The sequence below is a fragment of the Eutrigla gurnardus genome (assembly GCF_963514095.1).
Source record: "Eutrigla gurnardus genome assembly, chromosome: 4".
Classification (NCBI taxonomy): domain Eukaryota; kingdom Metazoa; phylum Chordata; class Actinopteri; order Perciformes; family Triglidae; genus Eutrigla; species Eutrigla gurnardus.
This window is the reverse complement of record NC_139918.1, coordinates 24,494,804-24,522,758: the sequence shown is the minus strand read 5'-3', so window position 1 is coordinate 24,522,758 and position 27,955 is coordinate 24,494,804. Positions and strand designations below refer to the sequence as shown.

Below are 27,955 nucleotides of genomic sequence, written 5' to 3'. Positions count from 1 at the left end.
GTTTAATCACTTTAACGAGATATGTAAATAAAAAAATAAAAAAATGAATTCCTTCGTAGTTTTATATAAAAATCCTACATTCCCCCCCGGAAGTCAGTTGGTAGCGACCAATTACATCATGACATCCATCAACCAATCAGAACTAGAGAACAAGCTGATCCTTCCACCGAACGTCGCCGTGTGGAAGAGGAGACTGCCGAAACTCTCAGCTGTACTAGAAGGGGTCCGGGTCTCTAGACCCTCACTGGGGGTCTCTGTTCCTGAGTTTAAGTTTCTAACGTGAAATTATTCAGACCACAAATACGATTATTACATCAGATTACGACTTCATGTGCAGCATTTAAAAGGATTTGGATTATTGATCACAACGTCGTTTAACCGGAAAGGGCTTCGTATGTTTCCTCTACATACAACGTCATGCCGTGACATCATCGCTGCCGTGACATCATCGCTGCCATGACATCAACGCTGCCGCTATTGGACATTATTCTTAATTACCTCTAATTATTGAACTATATTGAAATAAAAGGAGTTTTAAAGTGTATACATTCTGTTCTGCCCTCATCTGGATTATTACACCAAAACACTGGGATTATACCAGATTGAAATAGGTGTATTATTACACCAAAACACTGGGATTATACCATTTTAAAATAGGTGTATTATTACACCAAGACACTGGGATTATACCATTTTAAAATAGGTGTATTATTACACCAAAACACTGGGATTATACCAGATTAAAATAGGTCTATTATTACACCAATACACTGGGATTATAACAGACTAAAATAGGTGTATTAATAGACCAGGACTCTAGGATTATACCACACTAAAATAGGTGTATTAATACACCAGGACTCTGGGATTATAACAGATTAAAGTAGTTGTATTATTACACCAAAACACTGGGATTATACCAGATTAAAATAGGTGCATTATTACACCTAGACACTGGGATTATACCAGATTAAAATAGGTGTATTATTACACCAAAACACTGGGATTATACCAGATTAAAACAGGCGTGGACGGTTTGAGTATCTTCATGTTTCCCTCCTCCCGGTCTTCAGTCCTCCTGGTCTTCAGTCCTGCTTCCTGGCGCGGCCCCTGAATGTGTCCATGAGGTTGAAGGCCCCCAGGTATTGACCCAGCATGATGCCTTGCTTCATGGGGAGGACGCTGAGGGTGAGACAATAGTAAAAACATGTGAATCTTCTATTAATTGTCTTTAATTGTACCAGAGGAGGAGAAATCAGAGCTTCTTCATTTTAAATTATATGCAATACATTCAACCCCGTCATTCACGACTCCAAGGACTAAACTAAACTCTCAGTTACATTTCTACGGGAACCAAGCGGTCAGTTTGAAAACAAGGTTGTCTCAGCCAGGGTCCAAACAATCTACACATCCAACCAGGATGTCACAGTCACAGAGACCGTTTCTCTAGTCTCTCCAACCCGTCAACATTCACACGATTATTACAATGCTAACAAACAACCGCTAGCTAACTTGCCATGAATGTAGGCATTTATTTTTCTAATTAATTCATCACAAGGGGTGACAACGCCTCGTCAAGGTCCTTAGGGTGACGGCTGTTGATGCTTATTGTTGGTTTTATTGATACAGGCCAAATTGTCATCTAATGGGTGTTTATTGATCGGGTGGATAGTTACAGTAGCGTTCACTTGTTGCCATAGTAACGGCAAGCTCCGTCTCTTCTTCTGTGTTTTTGGTGTATTTTTGTAGCAGAAAAAGCGCCACATATAGGCCTGGAATATGTACTACAGCACGCTGAGTTGTTTTCAGTGGATTCGTCTGGATGCAGATTTTCTTGAGACGACGCCAAGGAAAAACGGAGAAAAAAAGTTTCTTTTGGTACGTGTAGACGGCCTCTTAGTTTGGCTGTAAACTTCACTGCAAGTTCTCAGTGTTCGGTTAACAGCAGGTAACCCCCCCCCCAGTTAACTGTCTCTGTCCTCCCTCTGTGTTTTATTGAGGAACGCAGCAGCAGTCAGAACCATCAAGTTCCTCATTAGCAGAACAAAACAGTGTGAGGAAGATGAAGAACAACATTTTTTGGGGGGTGGGGGGGTCAGCGGTTCCACGGCGTTACCATGTGTGGTGGGGGGGTCTACAACCAGACCAGCAGCACCAACAAAATGATCATATACAGTATATATTATATTACTATGTTATATATATATATATAACATCATATCATAGTCACATGACAGGAAATGTGATGTCACTACGACTTAGCTGCTCGATCAAGGAAAACTCCCATGATCCTCCTGTTCCTGACTGATCCAGTATTAGTGATCAATGACCTCCAGTCAGTAGGGGAATTCGACTTGATGTAGCCGCCTGCAGCGCGCTACCTAATGGCTACCATGATGGCTAGAATTTGTGTCCGACTTAGCAGCCGACTGCAAAGACGTCACAGAGTTGCGACCATATCACGTGACCCAAAACATCACAGGAACAAGTTTTTAAGAGCCGCTTCTTGCAGCGCTTGGCAGCGCGGTCTACGGCGGCTGCAACCGGCTTGCCCACACCTCCGCTACAGCGGAATGGTTCTCTATTAGTTAAAAGTTCAATGATGTGTGTTCACCTCGACTCTATATAGCATGACCCACTAACACCCCCCCCCCCCAAAAAAAATACCTTACCTATAGCACTCTGATCATAGCACTGTTGCTCTTAAGGTACTACTTTACTCAGATGAGGACCTAACATTTGTTCTATTTTTAGCTCTTACTTTATCGGCAATGATATGTTGTGGTTTCTTTGTTTCCTTCTTTTGACAGTTGTACTAATTGTAAGTCGCTTTGGACAAAAGTGTCTGCTAAATGACCTAAATGTAAATGTAAATGTAAATGTTCAGGTCCGCACTCGGCGGCCACCTTGTGGTGAAATGATTTGCCTTTTTATTTCGGTCGCTTTGATCTCATGGCTTGATCTAAAGTTCTGTGCATTGTGCTGTGAGTAGGCCTATTTATATGATGTGAGGTCTGGTAAATACAAACATAGAATGATAATACAAAAAATATATACTAAAAAATATACTGAAAAAAAAAAAGAATGCCTTCCACATGTTGCCTTGCGTGTGTGTGTGTGTATATATATATATATAAAACATATCCTCTTTGATTTGCTGCTGTGTTCTATCGCTTGAGCACCATAGTCACGTTGACTTTGTTGTCCGACTTGACGGCGTTTGGTTACAGTCTCTTTTAGAGCCCGCCCCCTCAGACACCTGCAGCTCTCGTCAGCGTGATAAGTCAAGCCAAGTCAAGACCATCCTGAACTAGCCTAGTTTCACTTCCTTATGTTTCTACACTGAGTGGGAGGAGCCTGTGCCCAGTGGGAGGAGCCTGTGCCCAGTGGGAGGAGCTAGTCTTTGTGGAGGTTTATATCTATACAGCCAGCAGCTGTTTATAGATCTGGACTCTTTATTTAACTTTCATACAGCAATAAATGCATACAGATTTATTTTTATACGTTGCAGTCCATACGGTGCAGCTGTAGTCCATTTGGAATGAGGGAACCTGAAGCTGGTGGTCTGGTTCCCACAGTGCAGAACTGGCTCCATGAAAGCTCCTTAACTCACCTGTTTGATGCACAAACAGCATGCTCACAACAACATCACGCTTCATAAACGGCATCCAGCCAGAAACTGGAGTCCACGAGTCCATGAACCGGGTCTCTAGTCCGACCGCAGATTTACGTCTTTTATTACGTCTCTGTTGCTTCTAGGTTTACAGACGTTTCCCCTCTGTCAGCTCCGGGGGGCGTCGCTTTATTGATCCATCCGTCAGCTAACTGTGTGTGTGTGTGTGTGTGTGTGTGTGTGTGTGTGTGTGTGTGTGTGTGTGTGTGTGTGTGTGTGTGTGTGTGTGTGTTTACAGGAACAACTAGGCTCTCAGACATATAGGTGCTTATGAGGACCATGCAGGGTTCTTCAGTAGGTGGGTTCTCCTCTAACCCTACATTAGCCTCTGAAGATGACGATGTTTATAGATCGATGCTCAAACCGTAATTAGCTTTATAATGACATTAAGGAAAGTACACAAACCTGCCTACACACAGATCCTCCCACTAGCACCCTCAGACCGACCCAGCCCAGCTCTCATGTCTATATCGGTCCGTTTGTTATATTTTATCATTCACTTTGTGATTACGTGGATTTGGGTAATTGGCCTGTAATTCACCTCCGTTCTTCATTTGTTCTCCATCGTCCAAAACGACCCTGAAGTCTAAATGTGTCCGAAGAGAACGAGGAAAAACAAACCCTCCTCATTTGGCAAAAGACAGAAAGATGCTTTTAAAAGTGAAGTGAAAATGTAAAAACGGTCCCGCCGGCTGTCCTGAGATCAGCCGGTGAGTCAGTGGCGAGGAGGTGGAGGAGCACTGCGACGGCCTCAGGTCACGCTCCGTCACCAGAACGGCCTCCGCACAGCGGCGGCGGCGGCGGGGGACGTGGGATTCATCGGTTCGTAGCGGAGTGAGTCAACATCAGCGGAGACGCCGTCAGAACGGCTTTATTCAGCAACGATAGACTCTCCTAAAGGTCCTAAATACCACAACGCACAGCGGAGGAGCAGCTGATACATGGATGAGTGTTATTGATCTGTGATGGAGGTTATCAACCCTCAACAACAGGATCAATAATGTTGATGGACGAATATTAAATTACACCAAAATAATCGCGTGACGGAAAGACAAAATAATCTTTATTAAACAAATAATATTTCTCATTATCTGCATCTTCACCAACGAACACAATCATCCTGTACATTTTAAAATCTCCACTTCATAAAAAACAACAACTTTGCTTAATTGACATTTCACCAAAATCTATACGAGCTTCAGTGAAACTCGTCTGCCGAGTCATGTGACCTGGAGCGCTACCAGACTGTCAAATCTGATCCCCAGAGCCCTGAAGGACAATTACATCATCTTCTTCATCATCATCATCATCATCATCATCATCACCACCACCACCATCACCTCACAATAAAATGCCCACGAGCCGTTTGCAGTCACAGATCTACGAGCGTCGCTACAAACCGGCGCAGTTCAGCCTTCGACAGGCACATGGTCCCGTAAACAAGGAGAAACCAAAACCCTCCATGAGAACAGTAACGTACATTTTATTTGTATCGTGTTTATTTCTTGTCTTCGTGTTTTTAACAAAGAAAACCGGAAACAAACAAATCTTTTTAACCTTTAATCAGTAAAAAATTCAGACACCAACAATCGTGTTTTCATGGTTAGAAATAAGTCACTTTGACCGCTAGCTACACTCATGACGTCTACGATGTTTCTCTCACATAGAAACGTTAACTCTCACCACTGACTTCTACCCAAACTTTGACGTATCATGGATCAATACTGAACGTTTGAATCTAGTTAACGTTATATACGTTTAATCAGATTTAATCGTAGACATCAAGAATTCCATTCTAACTGGTGACATTTCATCGTAGATCCATAGTTTTCTTCCATGTTAAATATTTAAACGGAATTCCAGAATAAAACTATGTTGACTTGTGGAAATGTAATTCTCGAATTGTTGGATTCTAACAAGAACATAAATCAGATATCTTAAAATACAGTAGATATCTGTCATCTTCTTACTAGAAATACATTAATTATTGATTCTACAATTAAATCAAAGATGTGTTGACCGTTTCAACGTGAACACTAAATGTTCCCAGTTAACCATTGAAAGTCAATGAGGCAGCTGGAACAGGTGTTCAGAGAGAGGACTAGTTGAGCTGGTAGTGGTTCCGGGTCTTAGTCTGCTGGTCTACATGGACCCAGACTCCCAGGTACGACACAAGGAGGCAGGTCAGCTTCCACTGTAGAGTACTGAAGAGGATGATGAGGGACAGGATGAGGAAGAGTCCGAGGAAGAGGCTCCATGACGGGGTAGTTTAACATAATACAGTTACCTTTAAATGACTACGTAGCTACGCTTAGATGACTCAACTACGTAGCTAAGTTTAGGTGACTAAACTAGGTAGCTAATATAAGTTGACAAAACTACGTAGCTAAGTTTAGGTGACTAAACTACGTAGCTAAGTTTAGGTGACTCAACTACGTAGCTAAGTTTAGGTGACTAAACTACGTAGCTACGTTGAGATGACTCAACTACGTAGCTAAGTTTAGGTGACTAAACTACGTAGCTAAGTTTAGGTGACAAAACTATGTAGCTAAGTTTAGGTGACTAAACTACGTAGCTAAGTTTAGGTGACAAAACTATGTAGCTAAGTTTAGGTGACTAAACTATGTAGCTAAGTTTAGATGACTAAACTACATAGCTACGTGTAGATGTCTAAACCAGATGTAGATGTAGTTAGGTTGGGAGTATTTCCTGATGCATTGTGGGTTGAATGAGTGAAATGCAAATGAGGAGAATGTCATGAAACAAAGAGACGGTCCTCAGCTGATACTGAGTACTTCCCTGTTGTATGAATGAAGCTGTACGTTAAAGTGACTTCCCCACGTTAAGCATGGTTTTGGAGGGTAAATGAACATTGATCCTGATCCTTGAAGTCAAACTACAACACGTTCCTTTAAATGTTCCTCGTCGATGGGAAGCACAAGAAAAACTCCGTTACAATGCAGAGCTCCAGTCTGAGCACCAGAACAAGCATGATGAAGGTGTTTCTGTCTCCGTCACCTTCTGACATCCTGATATGTTTCTGTGCAAAGTGTCTCCATTTAGATGTTTTAACATCCCTTTACTGAACATGCCTGGTCTTCACCTGATCTAGTGCATCGCCGTTTACCCCGATAGATACCATGAATTACACAGCTAAATGTAACTGTTTTTATCACTCAAACAATCCCTCCAACATCCACATTCAGACACCAAGACCTTGAGGAAACCCATAGAAGTAGTTCGGCTGTAACCAAGTGTCTAATCTAGACTCATTGGATCCATTCAGACCCACTTTATGTAATTCTGTTTAGAGACACCCGTGTGCAGAAATATCCAAATGCACCATTTTACCCAGAAGAAAGTGCAAACCAAAAGCTGCATGACAATGAGTCAGAAGAGCTCGCTACAACCTCCCAAAGACCTCATGTAAGCAGGGCCCACCACGGGGACCACCATGGGGACCACCCCCGGGACTACCACGGGGACCACCACCGGGACAACCACAGGGAACACCACGGGGACCACCGGGAACTCCTGGGTCTTCAACACAACACCGGCAGACAACTGGACCCTGGATCTTCCTCTATCTACAAAAATCCACTAGATATCACTGAATTATGTTACTGAGGAACCCAGTATTTACCGTATGTGTGTACTTGGTAGGTAGTATGTACTAGTAGTAGTATGTACTAGGTGGTTCTGAATACAGCGTTAAGCTTCTTGAGAAGCTAGCGGCGCTACATCAGTGTGAGCCTGGAGGCCTCCCAGTCGAAGAGAACAGGAAGTAGACTTGTATGGAATGAAGCTGGGAGACACCAGCCAGTAATGGACACACTTAGGCTCTTAGATGACTCAGCAAATATGAACCTGATTGGTGTGTAGATGTGTGTAGATGTGTGTGGGACGTGAAAGGAAGGACACTCACTTCTTGAGAGCACTGATCAAGTACATGCTCTTAGGCAGCAGCAGGAAGACCTGGTCTGTGAGGACGGCATGGATGATCTTCTTGGCCACGTAGTCTGGATTCAGGATTGGCAGCAGCGTCGGCCACCTAAGGGAACACAAGAAAACAATTATTACATTTTCCTATTAACCCTTTAAATATGTTGTAAAATAGATGTGTTCCAGATGTAGACAGGAAGTCTGAGCTACAGACTCTACAGACTGGAGCAACAAACGGAGCAGGAGGAAAGCTTGGAGAGAGAGACGTTGGAGGAGAGGGAGGGAGAGGAGCACGGAGAGGAGAATGGCTGCTGCAACCGTCACCACGCCGCAACTTGTGACAAACCAGGGGCGCGAAGTGCGATATGGCCGTACTTTAGCTTAAAAACAAATGGGCAAGGCGAGGCAATTAACGCCGAAGCACCACTGTGTAAACGGTGTTAAAAAACATGCATGGCAGCAGAAACACCTCCGACTTAGCCAAACACTTAAAGGACAAGAACCCAGACCTTCACACTGAGCTCAGGGAACGACAGGTCATTTACTCAGGAAAAAAAGCCACATTCAGTGCTAAAAGCAAGCGCCACCGCCCTTCACTCTTAACAAAAGTAGCTCTGGAAGAAAAAAATAGAGCTGGTTTATTTATATTATTTATTATATTTTTGCGATACATGTAGCCATGCTGATTTACAATAAATCTGAAGTGGTCCCTTAATTTTTTTCCAGAGCTGTAATATGCATACATGCATTATTTTAAAATTGTGTGCTTTAGAAAAGCTTGTCTTTGTGGTATTTTACTTAATTTACGGATGAATATGTTATTATTCTAAGATTTTCTATTAAAATAAAGTCAGTAATGACATTTTTTGCATTCTCTTTTTATTTGAAAAAGTATCGAAAAGTACCGAAATACATGTTGGTACCGGTACCAAAATGTTGGTATCGTGACAACACTTCTGTCTACACGCTTTGTGAGCATGTCAGCGGAAGTAGCATGTAGACAGTATATTACAACAGTAACACAAGAGGCCCTAGAATGGAGGCTTGGGGAACTCCACATGTATTTCTGCCACAAAGTAGTCCCTTCAAATAGGATTCAAACCACCACGCTAATGTTGCTATGGTTAAAAAATGGTGTTATAACATTAGCTAGCTAAACTGTCTACATGCTACTTCTGCTAACAAGCTAATGCTGCTCAGTTTGATCAGTGGTGTTAGAAAGTGTTCAAAGTGGTCGATATGTAGACGATGATTGAGGATATCACACGGCTGTGTTTGGTGAGCTGCTGAACTCGTCACACCCTGTTGCTGGTAAGCGTTGACGCACATCAGCAGGTGAAGTGTTTGTGTAAACAGATGTGAGGAGCAGGAAGTGACAGTGAGGCGTGAAGCTGGAGGCTTCAGGCGTCGTCAGGACGGAGGAGGGCAGGAAGACAGGAACACAGACGGACACCAGTCTGCAGACACCTTTAAATCCTCACCTCAGGACATCCACGAGTGTGTGTGTGTGTGTGTGTGTGTGTGTGTGTGTGTGTCACCACAGAGATCTCAGACTAACAACTGCTGTCTCACAGCAACAAAACGTTTGTTTTGTATAACTCGAAAGTAGGAAATGAGACAGTTCACCGTTACAATCACAGATATGTCGTTACATTTTTTTTTTAAAGTGCTTTATTTCCATTTTGAGAATTTTCAAAATGAACATAAATTAAAAACCTCATCTGACTCAGTGTGTGAAGACCTTTAGTGTCCAACTGGAGTGAACGGCCCTCAGCTCAGCTTCCTGTCCAGTAAAACCACAGGACTGAAGCCGAGCATGATGACGGGAGGAAGACATCTGCACGAATTCCTGTCGTCACACGGCGTTTGATGCAAAACGATCAGACCAACAGATCGGAGGAGGAAACAACATGAAGACAGACAGGCAGAAGAAGTGCGATGGATTCGTTGGAGGTGAGCGGCGCTACAGCGAGGCAATGACAGCCAATCATCGGACGGCACCAGAGTGAAGCGAAGACAATTCAAAGCAGCTTCGTCATCATCGTTAATGGAGGGAGATGTGATTAGTGCCGCTGGCTGCAGATCGCTGCATGAATACATAAATAATCTAAATGATAAGTTACTGTTATGACCGCGCCAATACGCTTAACCACAACGATTAATCATAGAGACAGCTGTAACCATGACAACCAGATAACTCCTGTTACCTAACGGCCGTAACCGTGACGACCAGATAATGCCTGTCATCTAATGGCTGTAACCATGACAACATAACTCCACTGAATACAACCTGCCAGACTCAGAAGATCCAGTTAACACGGATGCTGCGTTCATGCTTGACTCAGTAAAAAAAAAAGAGTACAGGACAGAGGAGAGAGGCCTACTTGGTTTGACATCCGTCGAACATCCCCGTGTTGATGAAGTATGGGCACACGATGGTGGTCTTGACGCCATCTTTCCCGGTCGCCAGCAGCTCCAGACCCACCGACTCAGCAAACCCAACGGCTGCAAACTTACTGGCACAGTAGTCTAGAGGGAGGAGAGGAAACAGGTTCAACAGCCACATCGGATCCTGAACATACCTCACAGACACCACGCCACCAGAAACACCATGTTCACTACGAGAAAACGCATGTTTCTTCTCCGTGACGCGGTAAAAGTATTCGTCCAACGAGCCAAAGTGAAGCCTACTTTGATGATTGTGGGGAGAATATGGTGCACGTCTACTTTCTAACCTTCCTCCCCAACTGCGTCTGAGCAGCATCAGTGTTTTCTGGGGATTTGGAAGAAGTCCCTGATCACAGCTGCACCACGGCGAGCAAGACAAGAGACCGAACTCATTAACGATGTTTACGCTACGTTTTATTATTTTGGCGCATTAACATTAAAGTCCCAGTCGGCAAGTCCGACGGATCGAGGGCACTCTGTCAGATTTTGAATGTTTACAACTCTCACGCTCCTCCCCCACGACCACCGAGCTCCTTCCCCTCGACTCCGTGCCCTTTGAAATCCCTTAGATCGCGTCACCTTTGAAACGCGGGTCCAATGTTGACTCTGGTTTTATCACGGGCACCGTCGCAATCTTTCTTTTTTCTGATTGGACAGGATGAACCGGGCTGTGTTGAAACAAAAAAAAAACCTGCACGTAGAGGCGCTTTGTTTTCTAAAACCGGATGATTTATGTTGTTCTATTGGAGAGTAGTGTCGGCTTTGGTGAATATGATCAAAAAAATGTTGCAGACTGGGACTATAATGGACGTGTCCAACCAGCTGAAGATGATTCCCTCCATTATTATTAATTATGCATCTGGTGGCCCGGCCACAGCTGACAGGAAGCTGCAGCAACACGCCAAGCAGACACCTCACTTGATTGGCTGAAGGTGTGTAGAGTGAACTCACAGAACTTCGGATCATAAAGACATTTTTTGTTTTAGCTTTAAGTTTTAATGCTGTTTTGAACAATACCAGCAGGACTTCAGAGACCTGGTTCACGTGATCCGGTCTTGATCGGTTATGTCGGATGTTTGTTTACTTGGTGCTGTCGGAGGTTGAGTCACAGCAGGGAGTCAGAAAACACCTCAAACACCACAACGAGGACTTACAACTGACCAGGGGACAGTTTCCCCGGCCGGGGTGACGGCGCTCTGTCATCCTGCGTCCGGAGTGGACTTTGAGCGCCTCGGGGGACACGAGACGGACCAGACATGAATGATTTATACGTCCATTAACATACAAGATAAAATCCACACTGACGTGCAAACTCCACACAGAGGAGCCACCACCGCGCCGCCAAGAAAATGGACGAGTCAGAAGCGACACAAGAATAAAAGAAGAATAAAAGTCGACTGGTTGATGTTTCTGACACGCCCACCCGCTGCATTATGGGTAGATCAGCCCACGTAGAGACCGTCCACACAAGGACAAACATGCAGAGGGAAGCGTACCTGCCAGTCCGTTGACCCCGATGAGTCCAGCAGAGCTGGAGATGCTGACCAGGTGTCCGTGGTTGTTGGCGATCATGGCAGGAAGGAAGGCCTTGTAGGTCTAAGCAGAGACAGGAAACACGTTACACACAGTCTCTATATGGTCAACATGAGGTGGAGCCCTGGCGGTCCAACTCACCCAGAAGTGAGCCATGGTGTTGACCTCCACCGTCTTTTCGATCAGCGAATCAGGAGCGTCCATGAACTTCTTGCCCGTCACGATGCCGGCGTTGTTCACCAGGATGCTGACGTCGCCCACCTCTCGCTTCACCTGCAGGCAGCAGAGCAACCATCAGCAGCTGGTTGAGACTCTGGACCGGGCCCTGACAAACTGGACCGGGGGAGCTGATCCCAGCTCATTAATTAAATTCATTCATTAGCATTATGACCCGACACTTCATTGTTTCTTCAACCAGTTGTCAGCTGACTCACTAGTTTAATTAACTTTCCCTCTTTTCAACCATAAAAACATCAAAGAGAAAAACTACTGTTGTTCCACACACACACACACACACACACACACACACACACACACACACACACACACACACACACACACACACACACACACACACACACACACACACACACACACACACACACACACACACACACACACACACACACACACACACACACAGTGTTCAGGGTCGACCTCACTACAGGCCCCGCCCACATCTAGTCAATAAAGTGTCCGTTTACACAACACAAGTAGACCCACACAGCTCAGCTAGTGGACTTTCCCAGCATGCAGCAGTGATAGTGGTAGGACTTTGACATTAGTACAGGTTGTCAGTTAGTGATACGACAAGGCACGCCCTGATTTACATACGATGACACGTAAACACACAGAGAGGGGGGGGGGGGGGGGGGGGGGGAGAGAGAGAGGGAGGGAGAGAGAGAGGGAGAGAGAGAGCAAGGGAGAGAGAGCAAGGGAGAGAGAGCGAGGGAGAGAGAGAGAGATGGGGAGGGAGAGAGAGTGAGAGAGAGAGAGGGGGGGAGGGAGAGAGAGTGAGAGGGAGGGAGAGAGAGAGGGAGGGAGAGAGCGAGGGAGGGAGGGAGAGAGAGAGAGGAAACAGGACAAACACACGTCTCATGTAACTGCTGATACAAGGCAACGCCCTGATTTACATATACTATGACACATAAACACACAGAGAGGGGGGGAGGAAACAGGACATTCATCTCATGAAACTTTGATGAAGCTTATGTTTATTGTCAGATAATAACTTTCTAGATTCACTATCCAGGGTGTTCTGTATAGAGGACTACGTAGAGGACTATGTGGAGGACTACTGTATGTGGAGGACTATGTGGAGAACTATATAGTGGACTACGTAGAGGACCACAGAGGCCTACGTTGTCCCAGAACAGGTGCAGCAGTAGACCGGGTGGTGGGTTTACCTGGTCAGCGACTCGGTAGACCTCGTTCCTGTCGCTGCAATCACACAGGTAGTAGTGGACCTTGATGGCTCCGCCCTGCTTGGCCAGACTGGCGGTCTCCTTCATGCCGTCCTGGTTGATGTCCCACAGGACCAGCACGGTGCCCAGAGCGGCGAACTCCTGGGCCATGAGGCGGCCGATGCCGCTGCCGGCCCCGGTGATCAGCACCACCTCGCCGGCCACGTTCTTCCTCTTGCGGGGCACGAAGAGGTGGATAAAGGCCTCCAGGTTGTACCAGAGGGACAGCAGCAGGACTTGCAGCGTCTCCACCAGGAAGTTCATGATGGATCTAGGAAGGAAGGAGACAGAGGAGCGTGATGGTGCAGGGAGGACGCATCTCTGAGGCTGGACGACTTTATTCCCTGTTCAGTTACTTTCCTGTGATTTTATTTTGAAAACTAGGCCTATCCCTAGTTTCCCGTTAACATTTTTTTCTTTTATTATGAAAAACAAGCCCTCGGCTTCTATTTTTATTTTTTTTTTAAACAATCTTCTCCTGAGTTACTTTTATTTTGAAAAGACAAGGCTAAAGAGACTTTAAGCAGCAGCTCGTTGATCTTCAGGCTCCTGTGGTCAAACGTGTCGGTCAGTTTGATTCCACGGGTACATTGACCGAAAAAGAACACCTGTACCTCCGTTCTGACCTGGAATCAGCAACGACAGGAAGTCGCATTTTAAAACTCCTAACTCCGATGTGAGAAAAGGTCATGCTCATTTATAACAGGAAATGAACAAGGAAGTTAAACAAGCTGAAAAGTACTATATCATTAATTTCCCCGAACCTCATTTATTTTTAGTTTCATATTTTCATGATTATCTGGATTAGAGGTTGACCCATTATCGGCACCGACATTCAGCTTTGTTTATGGTTATCTGTCATTTTTTAGGCCAATTTTAAAATGTGCTTCTTTGGATCTGATGCAGCCCCCTATTCGCTGGTCTTTATTTATTTATTTTCACATTATAAAACTTCAGGGAACTACTGTTTTTATTTGTTCCTCTTCATGATAAAGCTGCTGACCGTTTCCTGTCTGTGTTCAGTTCATGTCGAATGGTTCTGTGAATTAAACTGATGCTTTAAAGACATTTTAACAAAGTTTAAATGCTCAGTGATATTTTCTAGCAACTTCGGAGAAAAAAGACCTGGAACCTTTTGTTTTTTTCCAGGACGTGTGTTTACTTTATTTTTACATTTCCAGTCAAGGTTCCCCTTGTTTTTATCTAATAAATGCTTATCAAGTTAATTGAGTTTTACTCTCCTGGTGTCGTATCTATAGGACCCTATGATTTCTGTGATGCGGAAAACACGGACGGAATCGGCGAATCTGACAATGAAAATGGAGTCAACTGTAAAACGCAGAATGTTGTGGAATTTGTCAAATCTGAGTGGGTGGTATATTGTTACTCCTCCATTAATGATTGCACATACACTCAAATTTATACACGTATGTATGGTCTCTGAATGACAAGGAATTCAAATTAGAACTACTAGAATGTTTCTTTGGGAAAAAAAATCTTTCGATTTTGATTCATCAACCACATGATTAGACACCATTTGATGGGAAAAATGCTTTAAAATTGGAAAACACAGAATTTGGGAAAAAATAAAACGGAATCTGGAATATATATATATATTTAACATAAACGTATATAATGACTCCCTGCTCCTCTGAAGCCAACCAAGTGGAACCAGGCCTGGAAACCTTCTGGGGGACCCTGATCTGTATCGGCCCTGAAAAGCCCCATCGGTCGACCCCGGATTACGCAGATTTCTGTTCCCGGATAATCGTGATAAGGAATGTTCAGACCTGTTAAATCGGTACTCAGTTTGGGTAAAGTTATTTATCAGTCACACACGCAGATTAACCGGTCAACTTTAATAACTTTTACGGTGTTTCTGGGAGAATAACCTCTATTAAACGGCATCAATATTACCCCGGATCAGCACGGCTGCGTCGAAGAAGTAACAGTGTAATTAACGGGCACAGGAAACATCCGGGCATTTAATTAAAACAAACAAACCCACCGTGTGCGTTCACCGCTAGACTTCACGTTCGCTGACGTCACTCCGTTAGCGGTATCTCTGGTTTAAACTAGTTAACGGTAACCTCCGGGTTGAAGACAGCAGGGAGAGAGTGGAGGCGGCTCACCGGCACCAGCGTCCCGAACAACCGACGAGCTCTGACGGTCCGGCGGCTCCGCGCGTCACGTTTATCGGCTTCGACGGAGACCTTTGCTCGACACCTACGGTAACGTTACGACACACACGCACGCGCTTCGCTAACCGTTTCCACCGCCCGCGTGTTCTCGCGACAACACCTACCGCGATATTGGTCAACTTTTCCCGGGTGGAGTTCGGCTGTTTGTGTCGCCTCGGGAGACAAAACAGCATCCAGCGGCTGCTCATCCAGAGGGGAGGGGCCAGGAGCGTCACGTGACCGCCAATCAACCACCCCGAGCCCCGTGCGGCAGAGGAGACGCGCGAGGTGTTGTGGGACTTGGAGTTTGGTAGCGTTTTTTCAACGTTCTCTAATTAAGTGGAGACAAGAAACACCACAGTGTGGAAGCACATTCCTCCACTTTCTCAAAATAATGAGAAACGTTCTTAAAATAATGAGAAACTTTCTTAAAATAATGAGAAACTTTCTCAAAATAATGAGAAACTTTTACATTTTTTTTTTCAATAACGCTGCAGGTCCTTAAACTGTCTTTCTCTCTGCTGGCCCCCAGGGGGCGACTCCTCTGGTTGTATAGAAGTCTATTAGAAAATGGTCCTACTTCTCTCTTGATGTATTATCTCAGTAAACATTGAAAACATGAGTTTATGGTCTCAATCTCTAGTTTCAAGACTTAGGTTTCTTTTTTTTACCCAAAATTTCAAAACCTGCAGTGAGTGAAAATAATAATAATTTAATTAACTAATAAATCCTTTAAGAGGCCAAACAATCTAAACTCGACTTAAAATACAACTGAGGAGACATGAACTCGATGAACTGACTGAAAATGAGACAAGGCGGGGCGGGTTTATGCTGGAGGATCAAGGATCAGGTGCAGGACTCAATACAATACAAGAACTCAGTGCAAAGAAAGACCCTTCAACTATTACAATGACGCTCCGAGGCAGTGATGACTCATTTAGGTAAATACCTGCCACAGACACATAGCCTAGCACCCATCAACCTCCATTCAGAAAACCAGTATTTTAAAAGTAGTAAGACAGATGGACAGACCAGACTTCACACTTTTTATTGATCATGATGGAGTTATTTCAGCATCCTTTTCATCTGGTTATTGATATTAAATCAGGGCGGGGTCTGGTTTCCTGGTGGATCTGGGACTTCAACATCTACATGTACCTTCTTCTATGTGATGATGTGTGAATAGGTCTTTTATTTTGGTGACATATTATTGTCACAGGGTTTTACAGAAGGAATATAGATATCAACATAAATCAGAAAATAGTGCTGTATAAATCTCAATAGTGGCGTCTTTGTAGGAAAATCTGTATCTTCATATTGTATAATAATGAAGTAAAAAATGTTGCGCACACACACACGCACACACACACCTCATCTTCTTACATCTGTTGATAGAGTCTGAACGTATCTTATAAATCAATCCGTTCAGAACATCTGGAGGTCGTGTGAGAGATTAATTGTCATCATTAAAGTGAATATTAATTCCCATCATGCATCAGGGCGGAGCGTCAGGATTGATGGTATCAGCCGGCGTCGCCAATATGACTTCTTATTAAATGTTCAATCAAAGAGAAGTGAAGGTAAAAGAGTTTAATGATACGTAGAGAGAGAAGTCCTTCTTCTTCAAGCTAACAAGGTGTTCTTCTTCTTCTTCTTCTACTACTAAATGAAGATCAAGCTGGATTGAAGAAGACTTAAAACTAGAGATTGAGACATAAACTCATGTTTACAATGTTTACTGAGATAATACATCAAGAGAGAAGTAGGACCATTTTCTCATAGACTTCTGTACAACCAGAGAGGAGTCGCCCCCTGGTGGCCAGCAGAGAGGAAGCAGAGAGGATGCAGCTTTAAGGACCATGTGTCCTTGATCTGTGTCTTGTCTACGAGGAGGAAGATAAGAAGCAGCAGCTCGTCTGATAATCTGGACGCTTGTTGGTGTTTGGTCATTGAAGGTTACCGTCTCAGACGTCAGACGTCTGTATCCCAACAACAAGAGGTTCTAGTTGATCCCAGACCATCACCATGACATCAATGAGACCTGATCCAGGACCAGCATAGCTTTCTATCGGTGCTTGAACTGCCACGCTGATTGTCTCGTGGTGCCGACTAATATTACTTCCACGAGACCAGGATGTGTGGTCTACGTGGTCTTCCTCTGCCCCCCCCCACAGCTACAAGGCGGCCTGTGTGAAGACGGCGGCTCCTTGTTCCCGACTGTCATGCAGAGTTTGACCACCGGGGGCTCCACTCACCACGAACAACAACACACTCTTTCACTTGCATCCTTCATCAATCAATGTTCTTTAAATGAGCCATTGATTATGTTGCGGCCCACCGGGTCCAGCATGCCCCTGGTCTAGGGTTCTGGGGGTCCACGAAGACACATTTAACCATGAAGGAAACAAGAAGAGGAGACGCCTCAAAGGAACATCATCCATGTGTCATGTGACTCTCTCTCTCTCTCTCTTGTGAAAGTTTTAATAACCATCAAAAACCACCTGATATTTATCGTGAGATCCGTTTCCTCCAAACAGACGACATTTTTCACCTCATTTATGTGCGTGTTTCAGATAATCAAATCAGAGGCGAGCGGCTGTGAAGGAAACGTCTCTCATTTCAGTAATAATCAACTCAAAGGAATAAATGATCTTCTATCAGAGGAGAAGACGCAGGAAGTCATGGTGGACGTGATCCTCGTCTACGAGGGACGAACGGATCTCTGCTTCACGGAGAAGTCACAGATACAAGATCAATAATCCATAAATAACACACACATCAATGCTTCTTCTCTCACGTAGTGAAAAACAAATTCAAAGCTGGTGACGACAGGAAACAAGTCTTTTCTATGATGACATCATAGATCTAGATCATCGATATCATAGATGTAGATCATACAGACAAGCAGCAGGAAGTTATTCAGACCAGAAATAAACAATCATCTGTTTTATTGTAATTAATCATTCTCATGTTGATCACAATAATAAGATAATAATAATCAACGTGAGCGTCTCCTCTGACACGTGCACATGCATGCAGCAGTTACCATGGTTACGTGCACGCTCAGAAACTTGGTGGTGATGAAGCGTTGAATGCAAACTGGAGTTCAGGCTGTTTAATCAAAAGTTCAGTAGATGAAGAGCTGCAGGAAATCTGTTTATTATCTGAAGATTTGGTGATAAATATGTGTAATATCTTGAGGGGGGGGGGGGTAAACACTAATAAAAACAAATGCATTAATTCATGAGGGCAGAAAGGGTTCGGGGGGTCGAGGAGGAACGGAGCCTGGATCCCAGGGGGCAGAGTCTCAGGGCGCAGGTGGTTTTGAATCAGCAGCCTGACGTAGACCACATGCTCAGAGAACCAGGACCCAGGACCAGGACCCAGGAAGAGCGTTTGATGTGTGGGAGTGTAGGTGTGTTTGTGTGTAGGTGTAGATGTGTCGGTGTGTGTACGTGTCGGTGTGTGTACGTGTAGATGTGTGTACGGTAGATGTGTGTATATGTAGGTGTGTAGATGTGTAGGTGTGTATAAGTGTCGGTGTGTGTAGGTGTGTATACGTGTCGGTGTGTGTACGTGTAGATGTGTGTACGGTAGATGTGTGTATATATAGGTGTGTAGGTGTGTGTACGTGTAGATGTGTGTATGTGTAGATGTGTGTATATGTAGGTGTGTAGATGTGTAGGTGTGTATACTTGTCGGTGTGTGTACGTGTAGATGTGTGTACGTGTAGATGTGTGTATGTGTAGATGTGTGTATATGTAGGTGTGTAGATGTGTAGGTGTGTATACTTGTCGGTGTGTGTACGTGTAGATGTGTGTGTATATGTAGGTGTGTAGATGTGTAGGTACCTGACAAATCGCAACCTTTCAGGTCACATGGAATGGCTCTATGTCCAAACCCTGTTCTCTAGACACGGGTGTCCCTCAAGGCTCTGTTTTAGGACCGCTTCTCTTCTCACTATACACCAGATCACTAGGCTCTGTAATTACATCGCATGGATTCTCCTACCATTGTTACGCAGATGACACCCAGCTATTCCTCTCTTTTCCCCCAACCTCTGACACTTGTCGTGGTAATTCTTTTTAACCACCCTGTTGTTAACACAGCTCCGTCGGATAAGGAAATAAAGTTACTTCGAACACAACAATTGTCTGTGTACTTTATTTGAAGCTTCAAAGGCACAAGTCACACAGAGTGTAAGACAGTCTGCAGGAGAGTGCAAAGATGGAGAATGTGCAGAGATGTTTTTATAACCGTCCCTACACGAATAGGTGCAACCCCGTTCTGCTGTCAAGGTCAGGTGACCCATTTCCTCAACTTCGTGCAGGCAGGTGTTGGTTGGTTATTTCTTACTGTGTAGGTCGGGCACAAAACAATTTTAGCTCGCTTCTCCTTTATCGTCTTCGAGCATGCACAGAGGAAATGGCAGGCTGTTGTGGTCATGAGCGACTCTCGAGTAGCAGTTCACACTTGCATGTTGCAGAGGAGTCAATCCTCGATGACCAATTATCCTGCACCCCTAACATCACTGCTGTTGTCCGATCCTGCAGATTTGCTCTGCAACTTTCTCCTGGCCGGACTCCCGGCCTCTGCGATTAAACCATTGCAGCGTATCCAGAATGCTGCAGCACGCCTTGTCTTCAATCTACCCAAATTCTCCCATGTGACCCCCCTCCTCCGTGACCTCCACTGGCTCCCTGTTGCAGCACGCATCCAATTCAAGATGATGACACTGGCCTTAAAGGCCATCAATGGAACGGCACCCATCTACCTTCAAACACTGGTCAAACCCCACCCCCCGAAGCAAGCACTTCGCTCCTCTACTTCAGCTGGCCGGCTGGTACCACCATCGCTGAAATCAAAAAATGTCGCTCAGCAAAGTTCAGACTCTTCTCTGTTCTGGTCCTCAGTGGTGGAACGAACTCTCGACCAATGTCAGGACAGCAGAGTAATTTGCCATCTTCCGAGAAAGGCTCAAGACTCACCTGTTCAGACTTCACCTCGACTCTACATAGCATGACCCACTACTGAAATGACCTCAAAGTATAAGTATCCCTGGGTATGAAGTATGAAGGTTTTTTTTCTACTGGATGTTTTTAAGACTTACTGAATCTCTTGTAATATTAATAATTCATAATCCCCCTCAAATACATTAAAACAAAAGTAACAAGCCTGTTTTGAAAATATGAGGAGGAGAAAGTACATATTAGTTTTAATGTGTTGAGAGGAAAAGTACAATGTTGTCAGGAAAATAAATACTCAAGTAAAGTACAGATACCTGAAAATACTACTAAGTACAGTTACAAAGTATTTGTACTTGGTTACTTCCCTCCTTGGCCTTAAGGATACGTAACACGGGAAGGTCTCTGGAGCCCTGTCGACATGAAGTATGAGTATTACATTTCTGCTAATATAAATGCTATGCTTGAGTTTTCGTCATGTATTCTCTCTTTCCCCTCTGAGTTTGGTCTCCACCACCTCCACCAGCTAGCGGTGTCTGTGTTGGAGGTATAGAAAATGGCTTGTTTTGTAAAACAGTTACCCCATCCCATTTTTTGTTTTGTTTTATTACATCTAACCTAATGGTATCAACTACTATTGTATTTCATGCCACTAGATGGCACTGTTGTGCTGTTGCACCATAGTGGGTGTTATGGAGACCATGCTCGAGCACTCAGAAAATAAACGCTGTTTGCTTGAGAAAGACATAACTTTTGTTGCTCTCCAAATTCCTTTAACCCACAGGTATGTTTTTTAACTATTTTAACTGTGATTAATATATCAAATAAATCTATAAGCAATACGTTTGCTATTGTAATGGTTAGAGAACTCTGTGGTGCTTACAAATTTGATTTTAAGGTGTTTTAGATGTTGTTGCTAGCGAGCTAACAGAAGCTACTTGTAGTTAGCCAGCCACCCTCAGTGAAGGTCGAGTGAACGTCAGCATTTTAGTGTTTAAGTGTATGTAAAGTGTATGTGAAGTTTCCCTGTACTATATATCATTTTGTTTGTCTAACCAGTGCTCTGTGTAGACTCATATCTGTTTCATTAGTCAGACACTGTCAATGTAGCAGTTATTGCCGTCAGTGTCGTCAGTTCGTGTGTGTGCATGTGAACGCCAACTGCCGTCAGTGTCGTCAGTTGGTTTGCGCGTGCATGTAAACACAAGACATGATGTTCTATTTTAGCATTCTATTCTATTCTACAGAGAACATAGCCAAGTAGCCTTTGTATGTGTATATATATAGGTATGGAGTGCCACTTTGAAGCATATTGTTAATCAATTATACTATGATATTTATTCTGTATTTATACTGCTGTGAGTTTCATGATCTTCTCTATTGAAAGGGTTCTGTTATGTATGAGATGTATTGTGTAGGATATATATTATTGGTCTATTTGTGTATTTATTGTTTTCATTATATTCCACTGCCATTTACAGTATTATTATTGTTGATATTTGCTATAATGATATTCAGATATTTTGACTCAAGGAAAGAAAATAAACGCTGTTCGCTTGAGATAGACATAACTTTTGTTGCTCTCCAATTCCTTTAACCCACAGTGCAACCCAGCCTGTGGGCTTTTTACCTGCCCAGATACCCCTAGGTCTGGCGCCAGTAACATCTGTTTGCTGCTGCTCATTGTTTGCACGTGTTATATTGTTAGAAATATTGATTATGACAGCTTTAAGGCTGGAAATACAACATGATGTGACGTTAAGTATCTCGTTCTGAGTTCCCGTCTAATAACTTAACGTCTGTGGTAGTTGCTGCATTTCCATAACATTTCTATTCTTTTTGAGCACTTTTATGGAACAAACAAACCTCTATTTCATAACCTCTTGTGTGTTGTGTTGCATGTTTTCCTCGGAGCCCCCGCGTCTGAATCATAGACCCTCGTACGAGGTTTCATAATCACACACTCGACCAACTCGCCTCAATCAACAGATTCTTTTAATAAATAATATCAGGAAAAAAACAGAAAACAGACCAAAAAATGATTTGTGCACATCTGAACAACGTTTGTCTTTTTCTTTTATCATCACAGGAGCAACGGGACCGATGGAGTGGGCGGCGGCACGTTCTACGAAGCAGCAGGGGGGGATTCAGACACCAATGAGTCCAGATGAAGGTGATCGGTTGGTGGGGGGGTCATAACTGTGGGTTCTAGTCCATGAAGCCCCCATACCTCTTCTGTAGCTCGCTGCCGGTCTCCCAGGCGCGTTTCAACACGCCGCCGGTCTTGCTGCCGTCCACCAGCCACTCGGGTCGACCCACCCGCCGCATGAACCCGCCGTAGCGCTTCTTGAGGCCGCGGCCGAGGACCGCCTCCAGCAGATCGCCCTGCAGCGCCCCGCCTTCACCCCGACGCATGAAGCCTCCATACCTCTTCGCCGCTTCTCCACCCTGACCACCGCCGCCCTCGCTGCCGCCGTGCTCAGCCGCCGAATTAAGGAATTTTAGGATCTCCAGGCGAGCGCTTTCTTCCTGGTCCTGGTTCCCAGGATCCTCCAGCAGACCCTCCTGGGAGGAGGAGCGGCGGGACATGAAGCCGCCGTAGCGCTTCATGAAGCCGCCGTACTTCTTGGCCAGAAGGTGTTCCGGTGACGTGGCGTCCTCGTCGTCCGCCGCCACGGCGTCCACTGCTTCCTGCTCCTGCTGTTGACGGGGGTCGGCGTTCAGAGGGAGGTGGTTCTCCTCCTCCAACAGGAAGTCCCGGCAGAGACGGAGCTTCTGGCTGTCCAGACCGCCATCGCACTCGAGTGAGCACATCTGGAAAAAACAAAAAAGTGATCATCAGAGAGAAATAGGGCCATTTTCTCATAGACTTCTATACAACCAGAGAGGAGTCGCCCCCTGGTGGCCAGCAGAGAGAAGTAGGACCATTTTTTCTCATAGACTTCTATGCAACCAGAGAGGAGTCGCCCCCTGGTGGCCAGCAGGGATAATGCAGCTTTAAGGCACTTCAGTGTCGGCTTCACTTTCTAGAACCGGAGGAAACCGAACTGAATGTTTTTTTACTTGTATTCTATTATACTACAGAGAGAGCTCGGCCATCTTGTGTTCATTGTGCTCCAACATTGATGAAGAGGAGCCGACGAAAACAAAGGCCAGAGAAGAAGAGCGATTACAGCAGATGCATTCTGGGTAATCTCTCACTTTCTCTCTTAACAACTTGGAAACCACTATTTCCCCCCCACTGATCCCAGACCTCCGTTAACGGTGTGAGTCCATGTAACCCCGGTGGCAGGAGGCCAATCAGAGTGAATCTGCTGAGCCCTGGGGGGGGGGGGGGGGTCGGGCTCATATGCGTCATTGGATTTCACTTATTTGACGGCATGGAGGAGGATTCTTGCTGAGCTTTCAGTGCCGCTGGCTTATGAAGAAAGAATTAATGAACAGGAAAATTGAATTGAGGACATATCAGCACCTGAGGGGCTGGGGGGGCGTTTTACCCCTATGTCTCTCCTTTGTCAGCTGCCCCCTCTGGTGGCCGTGATAGGAAGTCATCATAGCATAAAGAAGGAAATAACAAATAACTACATGTCCAGTTTAATTACACACTTACGTTGCGGTCATTTTAGAAAATTAGGTGCCAATAAAGTAATAATATAAAATTCATTTCTGTTCATTTATATCGGAGTAAATTCATTTGAAGTTGATTGATTTTTGTGATTTTAATTTGAATCTGCTCGTTAAATGACTTCACATCACTAAAAAAAAAGATACAAAGGTGATCACACAAGTATTAGACAGTTTCAAGGCTTTGAAGTCGGAGTAGAATAAATAAAATAGGTATTTTCTAAATGTTTTCTCTACTTTGCTTCATATAATTAATTATTTAAACGTATTCTAATAGAATCCTATGTGAGTCCAGCAGCGGGAACCAGACCTCTCTGGCTTCTTTTTTTAATTGATTTCATGGTGAAACAAAGCCGAGGCTCCCGGAGCGCCTCCGTGACGTCACCGATCGTGGTAACAGTCGGCTAATTACGGTAATAATGATGAGACACGGTGACTTTACCGGGGAGGGGAAACCGGACTGCTGTCCCAGCAGGCGGTAAACGCACAGCGCGCACTCCTTCCCGCACTCCGTGCCCGCCACCAGCGACACGCACGCGCCCAGAAGCAGCATCCACACGCAGCTGCTGTGTGCGGGGGTAGCCATAGACTGCAAGGCAAACACACGCGCACGCACACACACACACACACACACACACACACACACACACACACACACACACAGTGAAGCTGATATTAGTAATATTACTACAAACAGCCTGTTAGAATAATCATTTTATTACATTTAGCATGCCATTAAAGTAGTAATAGTAGTAGTAGTAGTAGTCGTAGTAGTACTTATAGTAGTAGTACTTGTACATGAAGTAGTTAGTACTTACCTCTGTGGTATTTTAAACGATACTTCAGCTGTTCCGAGCTTTTCCTCGTCCGCGCGTGCACGGCGCGGTGGGGGAAACTGTTGAGTGGCGCGAGCCCGGTGAAGTGCACCCAATATATATATGCGCGCGCGGGGTTCCCCGTGGTGCACGCGGTGGGCAGAGCGGCGACGGTTCAGCCAATCAGCACAAACACACACACAGCGCTCTCTCTCTCTCTCTCTCTCTCTCTCTCTCTCTCTCTCTCTCTCTCTGTCTATCTCTCGGGTACCGGGCCGGGTTCGGGTTCGGGTTCCAGACACCGGGAGCCAAAAAACCAAACGGTGAAAGTCTCGTGAGGCTCTGGTGGACTTCTGCGGCTCAGCTCCGCGGCTTGTTTAAGTAGTTTGTGCGCCTACGTCATGTGACGCCCCCCCCCCCCCCCCCCCCTTTTTTTTTTTTTTACCATACGCGCGCGCCAGACTTATGCCACACTTCGTGCGTAATAAACGTCGCTCCGCCAGAATATAGCTTTGTGTTTGTCTGTTTTACCGGCAATGTGGGGACACACACTGATACCGTATTTTGGGACCACATTTAGGGTGCAGACTTGGTCTGAGGGAGGGTGGGGGTCGGGGACAGACTGGTGGTCTCCAGGGAATTAATGTAAGTCAATGTAATGTCCCCAAAAGGTGAGTGTGAGTGTGTGTGTGTGTGTGTGTGTGTGTGTGTGTGTGTGTGTGTGTGTGATGCACACGTAGCTTTATTAACATCCCATAACGCTCTCCGGCAGCAGCAGCGACCATGTATGATGATTGTGGTTCTCCGTTGTGTGTGATTGTGATGAGTCGTTCATGTGTGATGATGTCAGTGAGTCTGAAGTCTGAACCCGACCCGTAGAAATGTTTTCATGTCTGTGACAAGGAAATGTGCCGCTCCATAATCATAAATCCAGTTCCATTAGACAGAAATCCACGTTTTCAAAGCTATGTGTGGGTTTCTATTTCCAGTCGAAGTCGTTCCATCCTTTAATAGAAACCAATCAACCGAAACCCGGTCCAGACCCGGACTGAGAGCTGCAACGTGGACCACAAAGACCTGATCCACATCTGAAACCACTCCTCGGCCTTCTGCTTTCCTTTAGTAGTACCCTTCGTGTTTCTGGTTCTTGGTTCTTGGTTCATTTACATTACATTTAGGGCATTTCGGATGCTTTTGTCCAAAGCGACTTACAATAAGTATATTTGTCAAAAGAAAGAGACAAAGAGCGAAGCGAGCACTTCGCTCCTCTACTACAGCTGCGGGCTAGTACTGAAATCATTGAGGTCTGAGGTCATTTAGCAGAAGCTTTTGTCCAAAGCGACTTACAATAAGTGCATTTGTCAAAAGAAGGAAACAAAGAAACCACAACATATCATTGCCGATAAAGTAAGAGTTAAAAATAGAACAAGTGTTAGATCCTCGTCTGAGTAAAGTAGAAGCTGTTCAGCAAAACATACCTTCAGAGCAACACTGCTATGATCAGAGTGCTATAGGTAAGGGTTTTTTTAAGTCATCTTGGTTCTTGGTTCTTGTTTCTGTTTCTTGTTTCTGTTTCTTGGTTCTTGGTTCTGTTTCTTGGTTCTTGGTTCTTGGTTCTTGGTTCTTGGTTCTTGGTTCTTGTTTCTTGGTTCTTGTTTCTCTTTCTTGTTTCTGGTTTCTTGTTTCTGTTTCTTGGTTCTTGATTCTTGGTTCTGTTTCTTGGTTCTGTTTCTTGGTTCTTGGTTCTGTTTCTTGTTTCTTGGTTCTGTTTCTTGGTTCTTGGTTCTTGGTTCTTGTTTCTGGTTTCTTGTTTCTGTTTCTTGGTTCATGGTTCATGGTTCTTGGTTCTGTTTCTTGTTTCTTGTTTCTTGTTTCTGTTTCTTGGTTCTTGTTTCTTGGTTCTTGTTTCTCTTTCTTGTTTCTGGTTTCTTGTTTCTGTTTCTTGGTTCTTGGTTCTTGGTTCTGTTTCCTGTTTCTTGGTTCTTGTTTCTGGTTTCTTGTTTCTGTTTCTTGGTTCTTGGTTCTTGGTTCTGTTTCTTGTTTCTTGGTTCTTGTTTCTGGTTTCTTGTTTCTGTTTCTTGGTTCATGGTTCTTGGTTCTGTTTGCTTGTTTCTTGTTTCTGTTTCTTGGTTCTTGTTTCTTGTTCTTGTTTCTCTTTCTTGTTTCTGGTTTCTTGTTTCTGTTTCTTGGTTCTTGGTTCTTGGTTCTGTTTCCTGTTTCTTGGTTCTTGTTTCTGGTTTCTTGTTTCTGTTTCTTGGTTCTTGGTTCTTGGTTCTGTTTCTTGTTTCTTGGTTCTTGTTTCTGGTTTCTTGTTTCTGTTTCTTGGTTCATGGTTCTTGGTTCTGTTTGCTTGTTTCTTGTTTCTGTTTCTTGGTTCTTGTTTCTTGTTCTTGTTTCTCTTTCTTGTTTCTGGTTTCTTGTTTCTGTTTCTTGGTTCTTGGTTCTTGGTTCTGTTTCTTGTTTCTTGGTTCTTGTTTCTTGGTTCTTGTTTCTCTTTCTTGTTTCTGGTTTCTTGTTTCTCTTTCTTGTTTCTGGTTTCTTGTTTCTGTTTCTTGGTTCTTGGTTCTTGTCTCTGGATCAGACGCTTCAGTGGAAACAAATTTCCTCCTCGAGGGACAATAAAGACTCATCAGACGGATTTCTGTGGTTCAGCTGTCATTCACATCCTGCCAGGAACTCTGGGAAACCTCCACTAAACGAAGTCACCACCATTCGAGTTGTAGTCCTCCCAAACTACAACATACATGTCATATAAAAGCACAGACATGGATTCACACGTGATTGGAGTAAATAGAAGTGAAACCTTGTGTCTGGACCATGTAGTTGATATGCTTAATTGCAGATCACATGACCTCGTTAAGCTCCATTTGATTTAAATGTTAAGACTAAACCTTTGTACTTCCATCTTAAGGTGTTTGATTTCAAAGACTGTATAATGAAGCAAATGCCTCCTTATATGGAAGTTCATTCATTACTCAGCATTTTATACATTTTATTTTGTAAAAAATAATAGAAATAAAAGATCCGTTTGACAAAAAGTGACTATAAACATGCGATGAAGGACAGAATACAAGAAGGATGCTGGACCGGCTCACGACTCCGTATATAACATTTCCTATCACTATGTTCTCTCTAATATAAACATGTCTCACACACAGACACACACACAGACACACACTTTATCTTCCCGACACAGATAGCTTTTATCGTTAGCGCAGGTAGAACAAAGACTTTTTAATTAACAGAAGGCGTTATGCTCACATGTTTGTTCCCGCCACTTATTTAACAGGAACAACAGAGATTAACCTTCAGT

At 44.3% G+C, this 27,955-nt stretch overlaps 2 protein-coding genes across 5 annotated transcripts; both read right to left on the bottom strand.

The window, feature by feature from the left end:
* Positions 1 to 41: 41 nt before the first annotated feature.
* LOC311011974 (epidermal retinol dehydrogenase 2-like) lies at positions 42 to 15,467 on the bottom strand. 3 transcript variants are annotated; one of them, XM_084007227.1, is made up of 7 exons: positions 15,365 to 15,467; positions 13,003 to 13,330; positions 11,738 to 11,869; positions 11,560 to 11,659; positions 10,000 to 10,144; positions 7,599 to 7,724; positions 42 to 1,182 (listed from the first exon to the last, which is right to left on the bottom strand). In XM_084007227.1, the coding sequence occupies exons 2-7, from the start codon at positions 13,321 to 13,323 to the stop codon at positions 1,086 to 1,088; spliced, it is 921 nt and encodes a 306-aa protein (XP_083863353.1). In that variant the 5' UTR covers positions 13,324 to 13,330; positions 15,365 to 15,467; the 3' UTR covers positions 42 to 1,085. The 3 variants fall into 3 exon arrangements, with proteins under 3 accessions (XP_083863353.1, XP_083863355.1, XP_083863354.1); XM_084007229.1 differs by lacking the exon at positions 15,365 to 15,467 and adding an exon at positions 15,192 to 15,214; XM_084007228.1 differs by lacking the exon at positions 15,365 to 15,467 and adding an exon at positions 15,068 to 15,205.
* A 6,712-nt stretch (positions 15,468 to 22,179) lies between these two features.
* Positions 22,180 to 24,979, bottom strand: LOC311012129 (proenkephalin-A-like). 2 transcript variants are annotated; one of them, XM_084007464.1, is made up of 3 exons: positions 24,646 to 24,977; positions 24,270 to 24,416; positions 22,180 to 23,017 (listed from the first exon to the last, which is right to left on the bottom strand). In XM_084007464.1, exons 2-3 carry the CDS (start codon positions 24,411 to 24,413, stop codon positions 22,412 to 22,414), a joined length of 750 nt encoding a protein of 249 aa, XP_083863590.1. In that variant the 5' UTR covers positions 24,414 to 24,416; positions 24,646 to 24,977; the 3' UTR covers positions 22,180 to 22,411. The 2 variants fall into 2 exon arrangements, with proteins under 2 accessions (XP_083863590.1, XP_083863591.1); XM_084007465.1 differs by lacking the exon at positions 24,270 to 24,416 and having other exon boundaries at positions 24,646 to 24,979.
* Between the last annotated feature and the right edge of the window lie 2,976 nt (positions 24,980 to 27,955).